At 49.9% G+C, this 16,392-nt stretch overlaps 1 protein-coding gene across 13 annotated transcripts in view; it reads right to left on the minus strand.

Moving 5' to 3' along the window:
• Positions 1-16,392, minus strand: part of ARHGEF9 (Cdc42 guanine nucleotide exchange factor 9) — a 197,605-nt gene that overhangs the window by 9,000 nt on the left and 172,213 nt on the right. For 12 of the 13 annotated variants that reach the window (XM_039572099.1, XM_039572097.1, XM_039572104.1 and 9 more), the window contains 2 exons: positions 10,888-11,131; positions 10,159-10,227 (listed from right to left, as the gene is read on the minus strand). In XM_039572099.1, the coding sequence (XP_039428033.1) occupies positions 10,159-10,227; positions 10,888-11,131 (313 nt within the window). Of the gene's footprint in view, positions 1-1,230; positions 1,303-10,158; positions 10,228-10,887; positions 11,132-16,392 lie in introns of all 13 variants that reach the window. The other variant, XM_039572101.1, reaches the window with a different exon arrangement.

Below are 16,392 nucleotides of genomic sequence, written 5' to 3' on the forward strand. Positions count from 1 at the left end.
GCATCGATGATTGGGGGGAAAAAGAAACAGATCAGTCAAAGAGAAATTGGGTCAATAGTCGTTCTTTGTCATGCTACCGCTTCTTATCGCTTCTTATCGCTTCTTATCGCTTCATAACCGGGTCCCACAGGCCAGGACGTGCCAGGGCTGGCCAATCTCCAGGAACGCGGCGCCTGCCTGACCTCTCGGCTCCGAGGCTGCCTCCCTACACCAAGGCTCCAAGACTGGGACAGGATCCATTACTTTTGTTGGGCAGAGTTCTGCCCGCCCTCATGGAAAAGTCCTGTGTGAGCAAGGAGAGCCGGGCCAGGCCCTGCCCGCACCGAGGCCGACGACCGCGCCGCTCGCCCGCTCCAATTTAACATCTCCTGCTCCGGGCTCCTGCTCACCCTCCCTCCCAGCTATCCCTGGACAAAGCCCTGCCCCAACATGCCCCGCTGACCAGCCCCGAGCACGACCCCAAGCACGGCCCCGCTCCGATTCCCGCACGGAACGGAGCAGAGCTGCTGTGGAAGAAGCCCTACCCTGCAGGGATGAGCCTACACCGAGGGCAACTCATTCTTTAGGACTTTTCCATAGGGTTTGTTCTCAATTCACCAGTCTGGCTTCAGCCCAAAACGGCTGCACGCAACGCAGAAAAGGCTGATTCTGCTCAATCCAAACTGGCAGCAATGGATGGACTGGGAAGGCTACACTTTTAGGGTTGAGGTGTTTAATTCCCACACAGGTGAGCCACAGCTCCTGTGCAGGAACGGGGAGAGGGGATGCTGCCCTTACAGCTTTCCCACGGAACGAGGGGGCTTCAGCAACCTGTTGTAAAGAATGGTGTGGAAAGGGTGGCTCTGGGTGACTGAAGTGGAACAGAAGGGATGTGTGTCACCACCAAAGCGTGGCCTACAGGGCACAGTGACACAGTCTGGATGTCCTTCCCCGCAACGCCGCTGACGAGGGACAACCCCTCCTTCAGCCTCAGGGCAGCGGGGCCGGCTGGAAACCACGACTGCAGGAAGGAGAGAGGAGCAGGGCTGTGGAGCAGCTTGCTGTAAGCTCTGGCCATCTCTGGATCATGCAGAACTGCTCTTCCTTCTGCGGGGCCGCGGGACGGGCGAGGCTTCGCGAGGGCCGGCTCGGGGCCGTCGCCTCCCCGGGTTTTAACCGCAGCAGGGAGGCCACTGTCCCCGAGCAGCTCAGTGTCCTCATCTGGACAGCGGGATGGCATCCCCCACCTACCTCACAGGAGGGTTGTGAAGCTAAATTAATTAATGTTTGTAAAACACTTTGAGATCCTCGGCTGGGAAGGTGCTGGAGAAGGCAAAATACGGTGATTAGCACCCAGGTACCAGAGCAAGGTGTGCACAGCAATGCGGCTCCTACCACACACAGACACACCAGCGCTGGCCGGGCACGGACGGCGGCACACGACGGGCACTGACACACAGGGAAAGCCTCACGAGGGTACCCACAGAGCTCACCACACAGCTTTGGCAGGCAGGGCCTCTTCTGGGTACAAACTAAGGCGTGTCTTTAGGGAAGAGAATTGATTCGCTTCTCCTTGCTACAGAATTTACCGATCAGGGGTGAAAATCCTCAAAAGTTTCAGACCAAATGGAGATGTCTTGAGTAATTCTAACTGATTTCTCCTTCTTTACTGTATTTTGTGCAGCTCTCTGTCCACTGTAGAGAATAACCAAGATCATTCCTTACAGTGGGCAAAAACCGCTCTGCAATTCACACTCATTAACCTTTAATGAATTCTTCATGGTTAGCATTTCAAACTTATTTGGAAAGATCGACCTGGAGATGTTCTGGATGTTCTGGATGATCTGTACCTGCATGCTGGAATAGCTACTCATCAATGAGTTCTCTACTCCGTGTTCCCAAGCTCCTGTCTCCCACCTGCAGAGCCCAGGGCAGCCCCAGAGCTGTGCTGGGGTCACACCTGGGCAGGGGTGGCTGTAGGAAATGTGACACAACGTCTGCACCACCCTCGTTGGCACAGAACTCCAAGGAACAGCTTGAATTTCAGTCACTGTGTGACTGAAACCCACAAGGGCAGGGCACTGAGCTCCTCTCTGCCCACCTCTCCCATCCCTTCTCCTGGCACTGTCCTGCTCCGAGCTGCCCTGCTCCAGGCAGGCCAACACGTGGCCAGTGACACCAACTGGAGAGGCTGCTCTGGAGGGCAAACTCCAGCCCTGAGCCCACACAGGAGTGCCAACCTTCTCCTGGAGGCCACCAGCCCTCGGCTGATTTTCCCAGCAGAGACTGGTGAGGGATTTTAGGATCTGTGGGAAGGTGAGGATCTGGTACAGGTCCCTTACATGGCTAGAGTTGGGAAATAAATCTGCTTTGGCTCTCAGCCTGACCAGGAATTACCTCAAAGGCAAACAGTCCCTTGTGTCACCAAAATTACTCATGTTCTACAACAGGAGAGCTGTGAATCTAAAGCTGCTGCTGGGGGGGGACACAGGAATGGTTCTTAGCTTTGTGAGACCTTAAAGCCACCTTGCTTTAGCCCCATGGCTTTGGCATCCTGTGGCTGCAGAGCACCCAGCCTTGCTGGGCTGAGCTCTTTACTGCCTCTAAACCAATTTGAGGAGGGTGAGCTAATGTATTTTAATGATGATACAAAATGCCAGGAAACCTCCTGGATCAGCAAAATGTTGTGCACTTGGAAAGGTGAAGAAATAGAGGAAGGACAGTCTGGCTGATATCTACTGACAGTGATGGAGTTACACTGCAAGGAATGGAATCCACAGTCTGTCTTCTCCAAAAGGGAAAAGGGCAGACTCCCCTGGCCAGATCACTGCCAAACCCCATTTAGTTCTTTCCCAAAACTCCTGAAAAATGTCTGTCCTTGCCTGAAACACCCCCATGCACACCCTGCCCCTTCCCTCAGCAGAGCAGCTCTTCCCATAGTTGTACGTGTGGCCCCGTGGATCTGGGCTACTGGCATCAACATCTGGGCTACTGGCATCAACATCTGGGCTGGATGAATGCCAAAAGCTCCTGGCTGGTTCTATCTGCACAAGCAGCTGAAGGTTTCGTATTTCTCTCATTTATCCAGTGGCCTGAACATCAAACCTGTGGATGTCAAGGACATGCACCATCGCCGTGTGTGGGACATGCAGATAAAGCCTCTGTGCTCTGGTAACTCCAGAATGCATTTCCTTGTGGAACTGTGAGACAGCACTTTGCCATAGCTTGAGGTGCCCCAAGAATGACTTTTCTTTTTTTTTTTTTGGACATATCCATGTTCTGGAACACAGAAAGTGGGGGCTGGGAGGGGAAGATTCACCTAATCTGCACATCTTCAAATCCTGAGAAAGAGCAATTCTGGGAGAAGTCTGGCAGGCAGGTATTTTTCTGTTCTGCTCTGAAGTGGTTTGTTCCCTCATCAGAACTTGGGGCCATCGTGCAAAATTGTCTCTTGAGGGATATTTTTTTTTTAATATGCAAAGCCATAACTCCACTGCAATTCACCAGAAAGAAATGAGCACAGCTCTTTTCCAAGGCAATTTTGGGCTGCGTGGCGAGCGGAATTCAAAGCACAAAGGGAAGAATCGATGGATAAGGAACGATTTCCAGGCACAGCAGCCAACTCCACCCCATGGGCAGAGCTGGAGCTCCTTCTGCTGGTTCGTGCTTCCTTCTGCAGCGCGGCTGCAGCTGCACAGAGGATCGCATCGCTCACAGGGCGGGGCTGGGAGAGCTGCTCACGAGGAGAACAAGAAAATTCCCAGATTCATAATTTGGCTAGACAAAACTGGTGAGAGATGCTGCGCTGTCACTTGAAATCATGTCTTTTTATAGCACCAGGCAACGTCACTTGGAGCCTTTTGGATTTCTCAGCTCAGAAGGAAACAATTAAAAAAGATTTGAAACTGTCTCGTTTTCCCCTTCTAGGCTGGGATTTTATTTTTTGGGGTTTTTTGGTTTGTTTTGTTTTTTTTTTTCCAAAGTGTCTCTTCTCTTTGAGGTGACAACACGATTTCAGCAGCACGTGAAGGTTTGGGAGCATGCTGGTAACTCACAGGCAATCCACAGGGACACGTGCAGACGGATCATCCAGCAGGACACTGCCCCTCCCCGGGCTCACACGACACAGACACGGAGAACACGCACATCTCCTCCACATAACCATGGAAACTTGCCTTACAAGCTGTTTACTCCATCCTCCACCTAGGAGATTTTAGCTTATCCTTTGATCAGGAGCTACCTCCCAGGTTTTTTCCCCCCACGCTGCTGTCCAGGGTTCACGCTGCTCATTAGCCAGAGCTGGGGAGGGGACAATGACATCGCCAGCGCTGCTGGCAGTTCTGCCCTGGCCGAGGAAAGGGAGCAGTGCTGCCTAAGGAACCTTCCAGCTCCCTCAGAGCTCAACAGCAGCTCAGCCGACTTGCATCTTTTAGAAAATGCTCAAAACCCCCACAAATTCAGTTTCCTCCTGAATACCGTAACCCCCACACGTGGGGAAGCCAGGGACACGCCTCCAGAGCACTAATTGTTGTATGGTTAATTACTCCTGTCATGGCAACAAGTTTAAGGTAAGGAAATGAGCAGAACTGGCTGGGTGGGTCCAGCCCTTTGCCCTCTTCAGCACATTTCAACAGAGGATCTCAAAGCACCACCCCACGACTCCCTGGCTCATGTGTAGGGTTGGCAAAGGACGATGTGTCTGGAGTTGGTTGTCCCCGAGGTGAGGATGGAGCTGAGAACAGGAACCCTCTGCCTCCCAAGGCAGGCCTGACCAGCTGGATTTCCTCGCTTTACACCTCCCTGCTGAATCACTCAGCTCTCACTTTGCCATATTTGCCCAGCTCCAGAGGAATTTCAGTGGTGCCTCAGCCATGGCTCTTTACACACCAAGGGATTTCACTGGTACCAGTGAGGAGAACATGCCTGAGCTCCCTTTTCTAACCACGAGCCTCCCTTCTCTGTTTAGGAGGGAGAGGGCTGGCTGCAGCTTGAGAAATGCAGGAGGAAACAATCATCTCATGTCCTGATGTTCCCCAGACAACCACAACATCTACCTACACACACTGAGCTAACCCGAGCCTCTGGAGTCTATTTATCAAGTCTGCTACCGCAGCCTGATGTCATTAGACCAGACATTAAGATAATGATTCCTCGTGTGATAAGAAAAGCTAATCGAGGCAAGATGGAATAAATGATACTGGGGCTTTATCCATCAGAGCCAGGTGAAAACTAACTCCTGCCATCCTGTGTTTGTAGAGCCTCCCTCTCCTCCAGCACCCTGCAGGCTGAGCACAGATCACTCCGTGGGTTTCACTGATGGGAAGGGACCAGTTCAGCCCTGGAATGAAGTCTGACCTAAACCCCCTCACCAAACTCAAGGTGTAGGAGTATCTGGGCTCACAAACTTATTTCAGTGGGAATCCCAACACATCATCGATGTCAACACCCTGGCTCTTCCCACGAGGGGCATTAACATCTCACCAAAAAACTGCCCTGGGGGATTTGCTCAGCAAATCTCACCACTACCATCCTCAGAGGTAAGAATTTATTCCTGCTTTGCCTTAGCATGTAGATCTGACTGGTTCCTGGAGGATCCTGAGGGCTCCAGCTGGATTCCTGATGCCATCAGTGCGATGGTGCTCGTGGACCCACAGCACGAAGCGCTGGTAAGGGTCTGGATTTTACAAGAAATGGGGTAAACTCTGTGCTTGCCCTGAATCTGTGGGGAAATACCACGGACAACACGATCAGCTCCATCCTTCCACCTCCTGCGCTGTGAAAAAAAGGGAAGTGACCCTGATTATCCGAAAATGCAAATGCCCCTCTTTGTTTTGAAGCAGTTGGGCTGTGGTTGCTCAGGCTCCTGCAATCCCCCGAGGCTGTGCCTACACGTGTGAATAGCTGGGGAAACACGGCAGGGCCACGTCAATCTTGTCAGCAAAGAAGATGCAATAAAAGAGGATTAAACAGCCGGGAGAACCAAGGGAAGGACCGAGCACCCCCGGTCAGCCCTGTCCTGCCCAGCTCTGCCGGGCTGAGGTGCTGGGAGAGCCTCAAGTGCAGAAGTGGGGGAAGCCAGAGAAGCTGTTGCATGTCTGGGTCAGGGTTTTTATGACATAGTTGGCTGTGAGCTCAAGTGATCAGAAAGGAATAAATTAACAGGAAAATCCAGTGATTCAGAGGGTGTTTGGTGACAGGCCAAGGCAGCTCGTGCTGGCTGATGATTTAACCCCTGCTGGGTTTGCATGGCTGAGTGTTCACGGGCAGGTTTAGTGATCGCATCTTCCTCATGTGATGCCGGCTGAATCTCTGCTTCCCTCATCCTAAAAACTTGGCAGGGCTCAGGCATCTCCTGGGGGGAAGCTTGCACAGGGCACGGAGAGGAGCCACATGTAGTGTGGGGGTCTCCTGGGGTGGGGAACACCCCCAGCTCACACTAAGGTCCCTTCTTTAAATGTGAACAGACATTTCCCTTTCCAAAAGTAGGAAACGGTGCTGCAAGAATGGAGTCTCCTTCCTGGAAGGACCTCTAATTCCCTGGCACCACTGGCTGGCAGCTGCTAGGAATATGAACAAATATCCCTTCTGTGGACAGGCTGTCCTGCAAGGGGCCAGAGGTGGGGGATCAGAGAGGTAACTGAGTGCTCCTTCAGGCTGCAAACACCAATCCTTGCAGGGGGGATCGCGAGTGGCCAGGGAACAGAGGCCCCTCATGCAGAGAGGCACGCCACGAGCCTTCTGTTTTCAAACGCTTAGAAATGGAAAAATGACCCTGGATTAACCTTTGTCTACGTTAAGGATGGACTGGAGATCCACAAGGGATCCGTTTTCAAGGCAACTTTAGAGCAGTTCCCACGCCTTTAGTCAGTGACCAGCACGGTCAGAAGAGGCCAGTGCCACCCTCGCGCTGCCCTGTCCCGCCGTGGGACCCGGGCTCTGCGCAGAACCTGCTCTCCTGCCTGCAAAGGGCTGCAGGGAAGGGTTTCTGTTGTTTTTCTAAGTCAAGACAAACAAATTTCTCTTGTTATTTCACTCCTCCTAGGAGACACCAGACTGAATTCCATTCCCAGTTCCCACACGGACACTGGAGGAAGCCAAAGGGCAGCGGCCAAGAGGCAAAATCTTGACCAACCCATGCAAAGGGCAACCAGCAGCAAGCAGCCCTTTTCCCTCTGTCAGTGGGGCACAGAGCCAGCACTGCCCATTTACTGGATGTCTAATGGACTTAAAGAAGGCCAAAAATTGGTTTAGTGCTGTCTTAAGGCACCTGGTCCACTATCATTACGTTTTGCCCAATCCAAAAATGAGTGCAAATCCTGGGACACTGGACATCATTAACTGGGTGTGGCAGGGAGCCTGGCCCTGCACACATTGCTGAGAGCCAGGAGGGGGCTGCTGCCCCACACGGGACCCTCAGCTGGGGAGCAAGCACTCCTCAGAACACTCAGAGCGTGGTCTCACTTAATCACCTGGATAAAGGTCCTGCTAGTTTAAAAAGCAGAGTTTTAAGGTTTCCTCTGCTGCTCTCAGCTGCTCTCCCCCTCTCCTGCTGCAGCCAGCAGAGGTTTAAATGCCTCCTTTTCAAACACATGCCAGCCACCTCCAGAGCAATACTTCTGGGAGGTGTGGTACAACAGTGCATGAAATAAGCAGCACTTTATACTATTTGAAAAATGTTTTTCTGCTTCACCTCTAACAAAGTTGATTGCATTTTCCATTTCACCTCCTTCACGGCTTTTCTCTCTTCCTTAAGTGTTCTGTGACAGGGGAATTACCATGGCTTCCCATTTAAGAGGTGGAGGGAACAAGTGAGATAATCTAGGAACAAGTCTGTAATAGGCATCCTGTGACACGGGAGCCAGGCTGGCAGCACCTTGAGCAGCTGAGCTGTCAAGGCCTGCTGCAGCCACTGAGACCATCCTGCAAAGCCTGCATTTAAATAAATAAATACTCCTATCGAATACAGTGACCTGGTCCTCCTTCTGAAGGGCTTCCCTGCTTTTCAGGTATAACTGATGCTCCAAAAGCAGCTCCAAGCCCTTTCCAGCGCTCCTGTGGTGCTGTGGGAGGGCAGAGGCAGCAGCAGCCGCTGGCAGGGGCACACCTGCAGCCCCAAGTGCCTGCCAAGGTCTTGGCAAAATGAAATGTTGTCAATATCTGTAAAATGCATACGGCAAGATTTAAAAAATCAGTCACTAAAAGCCAGCTCTCAGGAGTTTCCTCCTACCTCCCTCTTCTGAGCAGCGCCAGCAGCTCCCTGCTCCGGCAGCCTCGCACCTCTCGTTGGGTCTTGGGCAGAAGACAAACCACAGAGTAACAAAACTAAGAGTTTTCAGTGTCAATACTTAATTTAATCAACCTGAGACTGGGCTATGGTCACCACAGCATAGGGCAAAGCACACAGAGCTACTGTTTTCATGACCCTATTTGTTGTTTCTCAGATTTCACGTCCTAAAACCAACCAGGCTGTGCTTAACTCGGTGCTGGGGGGTGACTGAACTTCTGTCTGGCTCGAGGACTTAATCCCGTAAAAAGAACTGCCAGTGCCACAGCCTAAGCTCATTCTTCACCAAAGAAATGCTGACTGCTGTTTTAGGAGCTAATGAATTTCATAGTCCGAGAAGCCCAAGATAACAACCCCTCCTTTTTCATCTCAGAGAGAAAGAGAGAGAAAGACAAAGAGAGCAGACAGAGAGCAATTGCTGTGTAAGACATAAGTCCTGTCAGGCAGACTGTATTTGTCAGGATGCAAGTCCAGTGATTTACGTGGGGATACTGGCAGGCATGCTCAGGCACCTCTGAACCGTGTCACTCACTGGCTGAACAGTACAATTATTAATTAATACCTATATTAATTAATAATAGAATTAACGGAACAGCTAGCAATAATTTAACCTGGCTTTGTCACGGCAGTCATGCAAGTCAGGCTCTCTCATTGTGCAGTCGCCACAAGCCCTGTGGATGCTCCCGTGCTGAGGGACAGACATGCAGGTGCTGAGGGGCTGTGGCAGGGGCACAGGGACAGTGTGAGACACCTGGGCCTGCTTTGGGTGTGCACACTCTGAGCTTAGGACATCTGGCCAGGAGAGTTTTTAGAGAACATCTTAGGAGACAACGGAAGAAGTCAGTAGAGAGGAGAAGACTGATGACAATGGAGAGACACAGCAAACCAAGGAGTTCACAGCTGGCCTGGCAAACCACTCCTGGACCAGCAAAGCCAGTAGACAACACACAGGTGAGGCAGAAAGCAAAGAGCTCCTTCAACTTCTGCAAAACCCCCCCCCAAAACACCTGCACAGAGCAGGGACCAACCTGCCTGCACCTGACCTGAGCCAAGCCTTGAGGAGCTCTCTCAAAACCCACTTGTAGGCCTACTTGTGCTATGGAACTTTGGTAACAAATCAGTACATCCATGACTGTGTGAAGCTTTGGAGAACTTGAGAAATGACCTCTCTGACCTTCCCTCTGTGTTGAGTATTTCCAAACCTGTAGCTGCAAGAGTTATTGCGAGAGAGAATTACCGCTGGTTTGGCCGGTGGAGACTCTGCCTAACACCAGGCATGGCATTGATCAGCTGGCTGCAGCCTGCCTGGCCAGGGAAATGAATCTGACATTCCAGAGGTACAACGTCTTGACTAAAATACTTTATTTTCTAGAGTTGATGCTACTGTGCTGTCTTTAAAAAATTACAGGCAGCCCCAGGAAACAAGAGTGTCCCTTTCCAGCAGCAGGAAAGGGGGGTACTCCCTCCCCAGTTCCAGCATTTTAGCAATTTTTTTTTTTTTTTTTTTTTTTTTTTTTTTTTTTTTTTTTTTTGCTAATGGGAGACTTTGGGAATTAGCAGAACCTCTACACACCTCCGCACTCACTCCCATTTCAGCCTGAGATAAACAACTGAGATAGATAGATTTCTGCCCCCAGGGACAGCTTCTGGACATCAGACTGGAGACACGAGATCAAATTCATCTCTGGTGCAGTTCCACTGGCTTTCAACCACCTTCGACCAGAGATTAATTTGGCCCACAGATACATTAAGAAAGGATACAAAGCACAAACGGTATTTGATATAAAAAGAGAAGGGAGGGGGAAGTTGAGGGGACGCTGGATCCTAACCCAGCAGGATTCAGCCCAGCCCGCTCCACCCTCACATCACCAGGCACAGAGCGTGTTGCCGGTTACCTTTTTGCTTACTGACTTTCTTTACTGTCATTGCCGCTTGCCGCTTTTGATTCTCAGAAATTTCAAAGCCTGGAAAAGGGAACACGGCAAACACAATTCAGAAGGTTGCTCACAAAGCCTCGTTTCCCTTTGGGGAGGGGGATGCTCTGCTCTGTTTGCAAACACGGAATGCTCTGGGGGTGTGTGGGCAGGGATTCTACCGGAAAGCAACTCCTCCTTGGCTTCTTTCTAATCTCACTTGTGCAGGGGCTGGATGAAAAGTAAGATTAGACCCATTTTTATTTATGCAGTGTCATAAATATGCCCAGGGCTTTAGAGCTGAGCAGCAAACTGAGCCTGGACTGACGCTGGTCACAGTCAATTTGAGGGCTGGCGCAAGGGAAGGGCTGACACTGACTTTGCTGCCTCCCCTCTGCATGAGACATCCTTAACCTGAGCAGGAGGATGCAGCCAGGAGACCCTGAGGGCAGATGGCCAAAGACTTCCCTCTCCCACACACCCACGGAGGTCCAGGCTTGAAGCTATGGGCAGAATTTGTTTATTGAGGGCCAAAAAAACCAGTAACTGAGCTGGAAGGAGACCTATTTGTGACCAGCAGAGCAACCAGGGCCATTTCACCAGGGTTGAACTGTAATTCTACCACAAAGAAAATGTGGGCTCCTCCACCCATTGGGGCTAAATTAAACACTACCAACAACCTCCTTTCAGATTCATTTCCACATTCCTCACCTATCTTTTCATCTTCTTTTACCATCTTCCTTTCTTCTCTGAAAGCTCTAAGCCATCGTAACTTCTCCTCCAGTTTCTTGGCAAAGAATAAGTGCATTTCCTCAGTCTCCTTGTTATGCAGTTTGAAGGCATTCTTCATGCTGACATTGAAGTCATCATCTCTCCCATCTTCTATATCCACCACTTCATATTTATCCATGTCTATGCGTCCTTTGTAATACAGGATATCCCTTCGGATCAGATCCTACAGAGGGAAAAGGAGACAGGGTTCATGGTGAGACCTTATGGAGCCTGAGCTCAGCAGGGAATTCCTGGGAGAGCTGAGGAAAAGAAAGAAGGGATGGTGAAACCTGGTCAGATCCTTCAATTCCTGGGAGAGCTGAGGGGAACAAAGAAGTGATGGTGAAACCTGGTCAGATCCTTCCAGCCCTGCCTGCTGTGAACACCTCTCCTGCTGGCCAAACAGGGCAGACCATGGGCAGAGAGGAACGAAACACACACCCTTGAGCTGCAAAATTCAGTTTGTAGGCACGAAGAAATGTCTCGGAGCAGGTGACATGTTCCAGCATTTCCACATGGGAGGTTCTGCTCCACAGGGTGAGAACTGCAAGGCACAGGCTGCTGGCCTGAGGGATCCCTGTGAGGCTGAGCAGGCTGGGCACCAGCCCCAGTCTGGAGCCATTACTGGTGTGGCAGCACAGAATGCCCAGTGCAGCTCTGTTTTCCACACACATTCGCACACCCAGGAGGGACTGGTCTCTGCCCCTTGTCCCACTCACACACAGCTCACTGGTGAGAAACCACCCTGATTCTCAGCTCAAAGCACCCCTGACCTACCTCTGTCTCATTCCACCCGGGATTTAACCTCTTGATCCAGCTTGTTTTTCTTTTTCTCTCCTTGATATTTATAACCTTTTCAACCAAACCTGTTCATGCTCATCTCCCTTCTCAGTTGGTTATTCCCTGTTGTTCAGCAACAGCTCATTTCTCTGCGTTGGGAAGGGAAAAGCAAATTCCCCATTGGCCCCACATCTCTGTGCCTGTTACCTCAGGTAACACAAGATGATCATCAGAAAACAATTTTAATTCTCTAGTCATGGCCACACAAAGTGATTCAATAGATTAAAAACCAAATTCAGCAACACACAACCAAGATTTCCTTCCTCTAACCACTCTCAAAAGCAATATTTAGGTATATTAAATCAATTTAACCTAAATACCTTTGGATTTTTCAGAGTGCCCTAAAGATAAATGCTATGTCACAGGATTCATTTAAGAGGAAAAATGAAGGCAAGGTACAGCACTTATTTATTGAAATAATATTTAGCAGTGAGGCTTTTTCAAGATAAGCAGTAGGTATTATTTTAAACAAATTAATCTTGGAAAATAAACTCTACATCATAATGATTTAGCAAACTTGCTCATGGATCTGCCACACAGTATGAACTATCACAAGACTGGCCAGAAGCTCACAGGCTTTAAATCCTGACTCCTTCATCTAGAATGCTCTGGGTGGGTGGGGGAAACTCCATTAGCAAATACCTCATACAAAAACCTTCCTCTGGTGTAGGCTTGAAATAGTGATGCTGTCCAAAACACAAGAAAAAGGTATTTCAGGCTGAATAGGCAACAGAAAATCTTTTCAGTTTCGTCCTAACTTAGGAAATTGCTTCTTTCCCTCGGTGCTGTGGAAAGGCTGCAAGAGCCACGCGGAGCCTGATCAATCAGCTCGATACCACACACGGTGTTTAATGGGAGTCTGGGGCTTGTTCTCAGAGAGAACATTTATCTCCACCACGTTCTCAAAAAAACCTGATACCAAATCTCACAGGGACGAAGATGTGCTCCTTAAATCAGCTGCACAGCAGCCACTCCCCTTCCCACTGCTGCTGAGAACTTCCAGAACCAACCCCATCAGACCATGGGCCCGTGAGGATGGATCCAATGGACTTTTCCAGGCAATTTCCATGATTGTGGAGAGATTTGTTCATAAAGGTACTATAAGAATCAATAATCACAAGCTCTGAAAATCCCAGGCTCTGTGCACTGCCTCTTTCCTCACACACACTAAATACATTTTCCCCCTCTTATCTCTCCGATTTTGATTCAGAAAACACTATGAGCTATTTTTAATAGTGACTGCCAAGTGAATGCTTTACCAGCCTTGTGCTTCCAGAGGACAATCCATGGGTTTGGACGTGCCTGACTGAGCTGCTCCACACATTTGCCCTCCTGGGATGCAGCAGAAGCTGCCGCTGTCTCCGGCCAGGCTCTGAGGGTCCTGAGCTGCTGAGTATTGGATGTGAAGATAAAGGCATTGCCCAGGAGTGACTGAAGGAGCAGCGAGGACAGAATGGAATGCTGCAAGTGCCTCTGGAGATCAAACAGCCCCACAGGTTACTGCTGGTGAAATGCAGGAGTGAGGAAGCAGCAGCTCAGCTGCAGAGGAGGAAACGTTGCAGTTTGGCCTTGAGCTGAGCAAGGGAAAGACAACAGCACAAAGCTCCTGTCTGTCACTTCACTGCCATCTGGAGAAGGAAATTCCACAATGGCTCTAGAAGAAATGCATCATCTTTTCTCCCAATGCTTTCCTTCAAAGGAAGGACCACTGTTGGCCATGAACTCTACACTGGTACCCTGAATTTCTAAGAGACCCTTTATTCCCCACAGAGTGGCAGAGCACACAAACACCTCATGGGTAGCACATGCCTGGACATGGAGGACTTCGTCCACACCTGGTTCCAGAAAGTTCAGTCCACAGAGCAGATTAACAACTGTAACTGGATAATTTTACTTCTAATGGGCTCAGCATTTCCTATTATCATTCTCTGTTCTTCTTGTCAACACGCAGTGAATGGATATTATTTCCCAACTGACTCAATTTTAACACCCATAATATGGGAAGCATAATAATTATTTGATCCGTGGATATTTTATACAGCTTTTAAAGAATAACAGACACCACTTAGCTCCTTAGCGAAGCATGGCCCTCTTCAAACGCCTGGAACTGTAATTGAGCTCAATAAAATGCAGGTATTCATCTGGCCTACAGGAGAGACAGCAAACAAGGCCAAACCCTTGTTTTAAGGAGCTTTTTATGCACGTGCACAAGAGGATAGAAATTGAGAGAGCACACAGAAGAGATGCTGCTTGTGTGCTCTCTGCCAGGTGCAGCAGCAGTGCTCAGACATGAACCTGTTGATCCTCGCTTTGTCCAGCACAGTTCTAGCTTTTCTCCCAGTGGAGTCAAAGCAAACATGAGATAAAGGAAAGCAGCTGTGAGGCTGAGGAGGCAAATGGCTTGTTCCACCAGCCTGGTGTAAGTACAGCATGGCACGAGGACAAAGCAGATCCGTGCACAAAAATGGAGATCTGTCTGCTACAGAAGCAGCCACGCTGCTGAGAGGAGCTCTGGCTTTGTGGGGGACAGGAATGGCAGCTGCTGCTCCTGCTCCTGGTTATCCCAGGGATAAATGAGAGAATTAGGAAGAAATTATCAACCTCTAGGATATAGCTTTGTTCACATGCTGGCTCGGTTCATGTGGAACTGTTTATTATCCTGCCCGTGGCTCAGCCAGGGTGACCATCGGCTACTTTGCACTGTCCAGTTCTGAATGTCACACGAGATTATTTCTTGTAGTTAAATCAGGCAAGAGCAAGAAAATATAAAAATAAAAACCCAAAAAAAGTCTCTCAAAACCTTATCAGTGGGGAAAGGCCAAAGAAATGGAGCTGTTTTATCTAGAAAGGCCATGACTAAAAAGGAATGTGCTGTTGGTATTCCAGTATGTGAAAGCTGCTCCTCTTCTAAGGAGGCTGGTGACCAATTATTCCCCATTTTGATTGTGCCTTGGCTTAATTTACCACAAGGGGGAACAGGATTAGAATCTTGGGGAAAAAATGTTTCTATCTAGAAGAGTAGTTAAACCCTAGAACAGACAAAACAGGGAAGTCTTGGGACGGCATTCCTGGGGGATTTTCAAAAGAAGGTTAGACAAACATCCATCAGAGATGATCCGAGTATGCTTAATCCTGCAAAGGGAATAGCTGATCTCCTGGGGTCCTTCCCAGCGCTGCAGCTGGGTGGTGTCTAAGGGGAGGTGACAGATGGAGCAGGGATGGGAGCAGGTAGGATGAGCAGGGACCTGGGGCGGTGTGGGAGCGGGACGGCAGCGGAGCAGCAGCGGCACAGACCTGCAGCCTCTGCACAGCATCCAGCCTGCCTTGCCTGGCTCTAAAGGAAATTGATGCATCTGGGTCATTTGCACTTATTTGTCTAAATATGATCTTTTTTTACCCTACAGCTTCTATGATTTCCTTTTCTTCCCCTCGCTGAGGTTAATTAAGCTCTTCCGAATAATGCTCTGCAGTCTGTTCACGTAATCTGTACTAAGGATTCACAAGGAAAAGATGAAGCCTAAAAAAGGGGTTTGATGGGAGCACAAAGCCAAGTTCTGACACGTTACATAAGCCCCCCACACAGCTCTGCTCCCTGGGTGCTGTGCTGGGGTTTGCGGCCACGCTCGGGACTGGCCCTGCCTTGGGACCTGCCTGGGCCACCCCCTCGCTCCCACCCCCCATCACTGTCCCTTCTTGGAAGGGGGAAGGTGACTTTATGTAACTGCACTTGGAAGGAAAAAAGTCTTTGTGACCATCATAAGGAAAGCAAGGCTGAGCTTTATGGGAAAACCTGGAAGCTGGGATGGGCTCCCTGTCACAATGAATTGTGCTCCTGCTGTAGTGGACACAGACACCTGCAGGAAGGAGTGCACCTGGAAATCACTCTGTTCAGCAGCTCTCTGACTCCTCCTGGTCTTCAGGACTGCTTCTCCTGCTCTCTAGTTTTAATCTCTAACTTCTTTTCTGCCCCAGTATTCTAGACCACAGCTCCTTGTGACTGGCACTGCCTGTGGGACAGGAAAAGGGTCAAGCCCTCCCGAGACAATTCAGGGGAAAAAGAACAATCCCAAGGAGGGCAATGTGCAGTCACCAGTGCAAAATGGCATCACAACCAAAGGCCATTCGAGGGTTTCAGCAGCACAGAGCACTCGAGGAGGAAATGAGCACCTGAGAGGACCTGGCCTGGTCCCAGACCTTCACTCCACGTGTGCAGCATTCCAGGAGTTTCATATCCTGTTAACTCCTGAGTGGGTGGCGTGCAGGGGTGGATGGGGAGGCCTTAAGCAAGAGTTTAGATTTAGGATGGTGCCTTTTTCAGGGCTCTGGTTTACTCTGTGCTAGGTCACACTCGACTTCTCATGCGTAAAACGAATCATCCGTGAAACACAAATGGAGGAAGAGCCATTTCCAGCCGTGAGTCATTAGATCCCTCTTTGGAGCTGACAGGACAGGAGATGCCAACCACAGAATAATCCATTACAAGTTCCTCACTGCATATGTAGGTTATTGGTGCTCCCGTTTATCAAACCCTGCACATTCCAATGGCAAAGGAGTTTCAAAATGACTCAGGGAGGAATTATGTGCTCCAAGGACGTGGATGCAGCC

The sequence above is a fragment of the Corvus cornix genome, chromosome 4A, assembly GCF_000738735.6.
Source record: "Corvus cornix cornix isolate S_Up_H32 chromosome 4A, ASM73873v5, whole genome shotgun sequence".
In the NCBI taxonomy this organism is placed as follows: domain Eukaryota; kingdom Metazoa; phylum Chordata; class Aves; order Passeriformes; family Corvidae; genus Corvus; species Corvus cornix.